Below are 8321 nucleotides of genomic sequence, written 5' to 3'. Positions count from 1 at the left end.
TGGTGCTACAGAGGAGCGTGTGAGTGATATCAGGGCTGGGCTGATATTGGGACTCTTTTGCTGCCAGTTAATTGGGACCAGACTGCTAAGGGTGGCAACTGGGACTGTGGAGGGCAAGATAGCAGGGTGGAGGAAGGCGAGAGTGAGGCCTACTTTTCCGAGGCAATCTGCAGGAAATTTTAAGGGGCTGGTGCGCAGGGGATTTCACTTGTCACACTTACCCAGCACTTCTGCTCCCAGCTGGACAAACGTGATGATGGTGAAGTCCATCACATTGGTCACCTTGCCCTCCCTCAGTCATGTGTTTCTGAAAGCTTTCATCACCCAGGCTGTTTAATCCGAACTCTTTCTCCACTACTCTCTTGTGCTCTCTTTCTCTCTCTCTCTCTCGCTCTCTCTCTCTCTCTCTCTTGCCTGGTCTCACTGTTTTAACCTGCCCCCTGTCCATGTCCATTGACTAAAATGTTAACATTTTTTTTTTCAAAACCCTGCTGCCTCTCACAAAATCTTGTTAACCGTTCAGCCACCCACACCCCATACATCTTTGTGAATGTGTGTGTGTGTGTGCATGTTGTCTGTCCACTCTGTGGCATAAATGTCTCTCCTCTCCATCACTGGCAGCTAAAACGATTTAAGCTTCAATTAGGTTATTAAAGGCTCCAGGCAGAGTGCTGTCGCTCCCTTCCCTTCCATTGACTCGCTGCTGCGTGTTTGGATCTTTCACTGTGGCCTCTCTGCTCAAAGACTCTCTTCTATTGTGCATCTCCCTCCTAACATACCCCCCCCATCCTCCCTGACTATCTGCCTTCAGCTCCTCTCCGTGTTTTCAAACAAGCGGACAGAATTGTTGAATGGCGAGACCCCCACTGAAGGACAGCTGCGGAAGACAGAGGAAAACAAGCCGCAAGTACATCTGAGGGAAAACACGAGAGTTCACAAGAAAAGAGCTTAAAAGCCTCAATGAAAAAGGCACAATTATCGTGCCCGCAGTGCCGTTTTTCCTCCTGATTATCCCCCCTTGTTTTATTTATTTATTTATTTATCTACTTGCTCTCCTTTCTTTGATTCTCCCTTTTCGTCCCTTTTTTTGAAAGCACTTTGAGCTCGGGCAAGTAAAAAGTGGAGCTGAGACAAGAGAAGAGGCGGGTTTTACACGCTGGGCCTGAATCTCAACCTGGCCTGGCCAAGCGGCGGTGGTGGTTATCGTCGGTCCGGGGCTTTCATGGCAGAAACCACATCAATTTCTCACGCTGAGATCTCCAGCAGGACACTCTTAGTAGCCGTGGTTGTGGAGAGTGCTTAAATCAGCAGCCTGAAATATTGATGCTCCGCTTCCAAAACAGCAAGACTTTTTTTCGGGTGCAGGTCTTACCCATGGCTTTTAAAACATGCAGTGACTTTTTTTTTTTTAATCCTCATAGTCGAATATGAAAGGAAAACAAACAAGAAATAACAAGGCAGCGAAACACCAAGTGCATTTCATTTCAGATGTTCAAAAACTTGATCCCAGGAACAATTCTAAAAACTGTGTGACATTACGATGCTGATTAGAAGGACGACGTGCCTCTGTCAGCCCTTTCCCTGAACTCCTTCAGCTCAGGCCTGGCTCAGCTAGAGGAGCTCCCCTAATTCAGAACTGCAAATAAAGATTTCAGACAGAGGTGGGAAAGTAATCCCCTCTCAGCGTTTTGTAAAATGGCAGCGCGCGCTGACAATGATGAATGTCACAGCTCTGTCCTTCCCTGGTCCGTACCAATGCCGCCTCTCCTAACTCTCCGCGCAACGCCAGGCCTGGACGTTGTTCAACACGCCACAGCCTTTGCACCAGCAGACACGAGCTATTTATACTAATTTGTGTTCCTCCCAAAAGTTTGTCTCCTCCTTGAGACATGCTTCTGTTATAATGATTGAGATGGACTGATTGGTGTAATCAGATGAATACTCTCTGTAGTCACAGTCTTATTTAGCTCAAAGTAGAGCATGACGACCACAGTCAAATTGCAGTTCATTTAGTTTGGCAATATCTAATGCAGCCACAGGGCAAATGAGGCGATGACAATGATGATGATGGTGGTCCACTTACTGTCCTCTTATAGGCTTACTATAGAAATGAGATTAGGCTGGAGTGAGATCATCTTAGTCATCTTACAGCAACATTTAGAGGCTCTCTGTACACATTTCCTAGTACATAAAAATATTTCTTAAAAAGACCACAAATTACAAAGATTAGCATCAATAGGCCATAATAGACATGGACGGAAACGCAAAGATGTGTCCGTGTATAAAATTGGAGCTGGCCAACAAAAGAGAAAAAGAGAAGATAGATAATTGGCCTGGATCACTAATTAGACCTTTCACAGTCATGCTAATGGATGAGCCGTTGAGAAAAAAAAAAAAAAAAAAAAAACGGCATCATCTTTCCAAGGCTGCTTTCTGTCTATTCTGTTTGCAAAAAAACAAACAAACATTGATTGAAGAGCATGTAAACAACATTCAGAAAACATTATGTTATAACACAGTGTCCTTGAAGAGGAGAGCACTTCACAGAGCTGCAGTCATCTGCTTCTCCAGAAATGAAGAGAAGAGAGAGAAGCGTTTTAAAAAGGAAATAACTACACATATTCAAATCCCCAACCTGCCACTCTGTTAAGGATTCAATAACGGCCCTATGTCCTTTAATACTCTCAGTTTAAAGCAGGGTCTTCATAATAGTGGCGATCATTTTTGTACAGAGGTGTAGACAGCTGTTTTGTTCTTCAACTTCCAGTTGCTAAGAAAAGGAAGACACTTTCGTCACCCGCCATGCCTGATAAGGTTATCGTTTAAAAAAAGAAAAAGGACAAAAAGAAACATTGTCTGTGTAAATGGCAGTCATGGATCAATCTCTACTGTTGCATTTCCATGATTGCTAGTGGGGTTTGTCACAGTAAGCCTCCAATAGCAGTACCCCTGTTGGATAATATTACATGTCGCAGTTGTTCAGAGAGTGATTTTCTCTGATACACCTCCTAATCCAGTTCTTTGATTGTGTATATGTTTCCTTAAAAGGAGGACACTCCGACCTCCACAGAGTATGTTGTCATCTGTGGTGGATTTTCTTCTTCTTACAGTACATACAGTCAAGGTCCATAAATGTCTTTGTGCATGTGATCTCACTGTCACCGGGCAGAGGGATTCTGGAGCCGTCAGCCAATCAGAGCACTTCTAAAGTATCATGGACCAACACCATGGAGACCAGCAGGCAGTGTGGGGCGGCTGCTGCATTGAATAGAAAAAGAGAGAGAGAGAGAGAGAGAGAGAGAGATTGGCATTCAGTGAACACGTCTTCATCAACACTTGGCATCTGAGCTGGCCTGTAAACACCATAAACACAGCGCCTTAAGGAGATCTGGGCCACATAAATAGCAGATCAAGATAATTAGCAAATAAATGAAGTGATGAACTTCCCTTTCAGGGGAGATTTTAGTTTGTCTGCCTTAAGTAAGATGCTGTGTGGACTATTAGGATGTGTGGCTTTTTATACATTCATGGGGAGCACAGACTAGTTTTCAAAGAGGGCCACTTTGCACATTGCCACAGTAAGCCTCAATACTGTGGGAGCTGAACAAAATGCTCATAAATCGTCTGGACAGGTGGTTATCTGCTTGAGAGAGGCTTTTATCTTATGGCAGTGCTTGAAAACATCTCATTGTGACTGATCTGGAAATTACACTATCAGCATAAATTAGGCAAGCTCCAAAGGATTTATTTGTTTCAGTGTCCTCAGATGAAAGTGAATGAATAACAAAAAAAAAGAATCCTGGGGGAAAATTGCATCAGTTTGGTAAAAGCAATTTAGTGTGATGCACCACTGGAAGTATTACTGTTAACACAGGCACTTTATTGAATGCTAGTATCTAAATATTGGTTTAGAACAGTTTCATGTTATAAACCCTTACATGAAAAGCTAAGGCATTCTCTCATCACCTAGGTGAATGTGCTACGCAATGGTAAGTGACAGCCTTGGATGAATAGCTAGTGTTTTTGCAGAGGTGTGCTGTGCTAGACCGGATGCCATTAAAGAGTAGATCTGCATCCACTGGGCCACATGCTAATTCACCTCAGACAGCCACTGCGACATGGCCTCAGAGATTAACACATTCAGCGCACCAGGCATAGAAAGGTTAAGGGCAGGATTTAGAATCGAGCTGGATTATTTGAGCACGCCATGCAAGTGTGTGTGTGTGTGTGTGTGTGTTTGTGTGTGTGTGTGTGAGAGAGAGAGAGAGAGAGAGAGAGAGAGAGAGAAAGAAAGAGAGAGAGAGAGAGAGTGTGTGTGTGTGTGTGTGTTGTCATGTGTGCATTTTGTTACTGTTATCAGTAATCCAGCTCTATGGATTACAGCTGCAAAAGAGCTATACCTCTAGTAAGGTCAATGTTGTGAATACAATCGAATGTCTTTCAAGCAAATGAGAACTTAACTGTTCTTGATCAGCTTATCCACCTACACTTGCAAACCTATAGACAGGCTGACATTTCCATACAGTCCATAGTAAATTGGTGAGTCATGCCTCACACTAGGGGATCGATTAAACAACAATAATAAATGCATTCACATCACTGAACCATTAACCATTAACACTGCTTAATGTGTGCTGATGTTGACTGTTAATGGTAATGAACGATTAGCTAAGAGGATAGTGACCATGTAATTCATCATCTATCATTCACGAAACAAAATGCCTTCAGTACTGTTACTCTGCATGGGTTAATAGTAATGAAGCGAATAAATCATGTTAGATATAGTGAGCTGAAAATCATCAGACAGTGCAGTGATGTATACCATATCTGACTTGTCAACCATACCTTTCACATGTCTGACTGAAATTTTCTGGAAAAAAAAAGAATTTTCTACTTCAAACAGCAATGACTGCCAGGGTTGTGAAAGACTATAGACATTTAGAGGGCACTACCAAGGTTGGTGCAAATGAGCTCTACAAATAATTCTAAAGATGTGTTTTTCATACCTTTGAACTCTTTAATCAACTTTATTTAGTTTCTTTTCCTGACTACCAAAAATGTAAAAAGTAAACTGTGCAGGCTCTCTTGTGTGCAAGAGGATGACATGAGTCTTGACAGCATGAATGATCAAACATCTTCTAGCTCTGGCTAGCAAACTAGGGCACCGCTCCACATGCCACATGGAGTGTGTGGGCGGACACTGTGGCTCAGCCTACCCCTCTCTGTCTGAATATGGGCTGAAGCACCACTCATGAATACACAGCCAATGTAATTCTGTCATGAACCAAGTGACCTCTGGTTGCTGTTCATTGAATTTGGTCGTGCCAAAGAGTTGCTCACTGCTCCTTATGTTATAAACAAGCACGGGCAGCTGCTAGTGATAGGCCTGATGCCGATTTGGACTCAACGAATGAATAACCTTTTTGTCTTTGGTCTCACTTTTCTGTGCCTGCGATTTGATTCACGGCATACATCCATCAATCAAATAAAGTCCAGACCCTGTCAAACACAACCTTGTTTGTATTGATCAGACCTGACCACCCTTTTAAACCATCACTTTTTCATATTACTAGGCAGAAAGGGGTCTGTGTTTATTTTTTGTACCCATGATGCATCTCACCTCACAGCTTCTGCTGTGCTGAGACGCCCTTCCAGTAGTCGAGGATGTCGTGGAGGTCTTCCCCCTTGGCGAACTGGACCTTCTTGCGGAGGGCGTTACCGGCCGTGACGTAGCACGACTCGTCGCGCGGGCCCTTGCGGTACGGGCGGAAGCGCTCCCATATCCGCAGCGTGTTCTCCGTGGTGTACTCGGGGCTGGACGAGTAGCCCGAGTAGTTCTGGTGGCGCGGCGAGAGCTGCGAGTAGGAGGCGGCGTCGCGCTTGGCGCGCGACAGCGGCTTCAGGAAGGACGCCCGCTGGGCGGGGGAGCCGTGGTGCGAGCCCTCGTAGTAGAGCGCCGGGACCGAGTGGCGGTGCTCCGAGCAGTGGTAGTCCGGGTGCACCTCCAGGTGCTGCTGCATACCCATCCCGTCCATGGCGCCACCGTCCATGTTGTACCCGCCGCCGCCGTCCATGCTGTAGCCGCCACCCCCGCCCCCACCACCCCCGGGCCCCACCAGAGGGAGCCTCTCCAGGGGCTCCCCGCAGCCGAGGGGGCTGCCCTTGTCTGTGTACTGGCAGGGGTCCGGGCTTCGGGGCTCGGGGACGTCCAGGCTGTAGACGCGGCCGCCCTTGCCGGGCAACCCGCAGGACGAGCCGCTGTACTTCTTCCCGGCGCCGACGATCATGGCGGCGTCGGCGCTCATCTGTCTCTGGATGGGCCGCACGGCGCTGGCCGGAGGAGGCGGGCGGTACGGGGGCGACATGAAGCCTCCGCCGGTGATCCCGGGCCGCTCGGCCATGGAGCCCGGGAAGGGCAGTGGGGGAGGCGCGGGGATCTTGGGCGACGGCATCATCTGGCAGTTTTCGGTCACTCCCGGGGAGAGTGGGATGAGCCCTTTGGTCAGGGAGGAGGTGCACGTGGGCGGAGGGGAGGTGGGGTTCACCGGGGCCATGGTGTTTGCGCACGAGGCGGCCGCCACTGAGTCCAGCTTGAGCGCGTCGATGCAGTTGTTGATGATCTGGTTGACCTTGTCCACCTCCATGGCGATGGTGGAGATCTCCGAGGTGGAGCCCCGGTCGTCGTCGTCCGAGTCGTCCCCCAGGTCGCTCCCGTCGTCCTGCTCCCGTCGCAGGTCCTGCTCCCTCATCCCCCCCTGCCCCTTCCCGTCTCGGCCTCGGTCGTCCCTCACGTCCATGTAGTTGCCCTTGCTGCCCATGGCCTCCGAGAAGGCCGTGGCCATCTTCTCCACCTGTGGGATGGTGGAGAGTCGCGAGGAGCTGGTGTTGGCCGAGCCGCCGTGCAGCATGCCCGAGCTGGACGACGACGACATGGGCATCTTGCTGTGGTGGTGCTGGTGGTGGGCCTGCTCGTGGAGCTTCTGCACCGCCGACGGCTCGTTGCCGACCGCCGCCGCCGCCTCGGGCCCGTAGCGCATCTCCAGGATGGTTTTCTTGACGCAGATGGACTTCTCCTTCTCCTCCTCCATGCGACGCTTGCGCAGGCAGTAGTAGACCACGCCGAGGATGATGACCATGCCGAAGAGGCAGCCCACGATGGTCACGATGTAGTGGGTGGTGGTGGACGGCGTCGGGTGGATCTCCTCCGGCACGGGCGTGGCAAAGTTCAGGCAGGTGTGGTTGTAGCGCTGCGAGTTGCGTATGGAAGCCACGCAGAAGGTGTAGTTGGTGTGCGACTTGAGCTTGTTCAGGGTGATGATCTCCTTCTTCTTGTTCAGGTTCATGACGTCGGACACGTACGTGTGGTTGTACTGGACCAGGATGTACATCTTGCTGTAGGGCTTGGGGATCTGGACCATGAGCGACGCCGTGGAGAAGGACACGTGGCGCAGCTTGAGGCTCGGACTGAGCGCGTCCGTGGAGGAGGACGACGTCGTGGCCTGCGGGTACAGGCCGACGCGGTCCATGAAGTCCGGCCCCATGCCGGAGGAGTCCGGGTCAGGGGGCAGGGACGTCATGCCGGGGATGAAGACGCCGTCGCGGCAGATGGACGACAGGATGTTCCTGGCGTTGCGCCCGTGGCCCGGGACGGGGCTGAGTAGCGGGTAGTTGTAGAGCTCGCGCGGCGACTCGCACTGCAGCCGGTCGTAGGTGTGCGTGACGTTGTTGAAGGCCTCCAGCCAGGTGAGGAAGCTGTAGAGCTCGCAGCCGCAGTGGAAGGGGTTGCCGGCCAGCTCGCACACCATCAGCCGGTTGAGCACAGTGAAGGAGGACGGGTCCAGGCGCGCCAGCTTGTTGGAGGACAGGTCGATACTGCTGAGGCTCGGGCACTCCCAGAAGGCGTTGGTGGCCACAACCTCGATGAGGTTGTGCTGCAGGAAGAGGCACTGCATGCGGCCGAGCCCGCGCATCATCCCCTCGGTCACGTTGGTCAGCTTGTTGTAGCCCAGCTGGAGCACCTGCAAGGTGTAACGGGTCAGAAAAACACGGTTCAGCTCATTTCATGGGTTTCACATCATGGGTCAGTATGGGCTCAGAACAACAGAAAAAGAGGGGGGGGAGCATAACACTGAGGCCCTAAGAAAAGTTATCCTACCTAACTCTTCCTACCTGCCTACCTGAATCTGTCCCCAATGACAAACAGTCACATCAGACCTCCCAGTGCTCTCTCTACAATCCCCCTTCCATTAAAACAGTTTGTTCCAACTATCAATCTAAGAATGAAAATGAGCATTACGTTACACATATACCCAGTACCCTGC

The 8321-nt window shown here is 49.8% G+C and overlaps 1 protein-coding gene across 4 annotated transcripts in view; it reads right to left on the bottom strand.

The window, feature by feature from the left end:
- Window positions 1-785: 785 nt before the first annotated feature.
- Window positions 786-8321, bottom strand: part of LOC125296008 (protein phosphatase 1 regulatory subunit 29) — a 71414-nt gene continuing 63878 nt past the window's right edge. For 3 of the 4 annotated variants that reach the window (XM_048245621.1, XM_048245623.1, XM_048245622.1), the window contains 2 exons: window positions 5621-8018; window positions 786-3258 (listed from right to left, as the gene is read on the bottom strand). In XM_048245621.1, coding sequence (XP_048101578.1) covers window positions 5622-8018 — 2397 coding nt within the window. In that variant the 3' untranslated portion in view covers window positions 786-3258; window position 5621. The remainder of the gene's footprint in view (window positions 3259-5620; window positions 8019-8321) is intronic. The other variant, XM_048245624.1, reaches the window with a different exon arrangement.

The sequence above is a fragment of the Alosa alosa genome, chromosome 6 (assembly GCF_017589495.1).
Source record: "Alosa alosa isolate M-15738 ecotype Scorff River chromosome 6, AALO_Geno_1.1, whole genome shotgun sequence".
In the NCBI taxonomy this organism is placed as follows: Eukaryota; Metazoa; Chordata; class Actinopteri; order Clupeiformes; family Clupeidae; genus Alosa; species Alosa alosa.
This window is presented reverse-complemented; position numbering and strand designations above follow the sequence as displayed.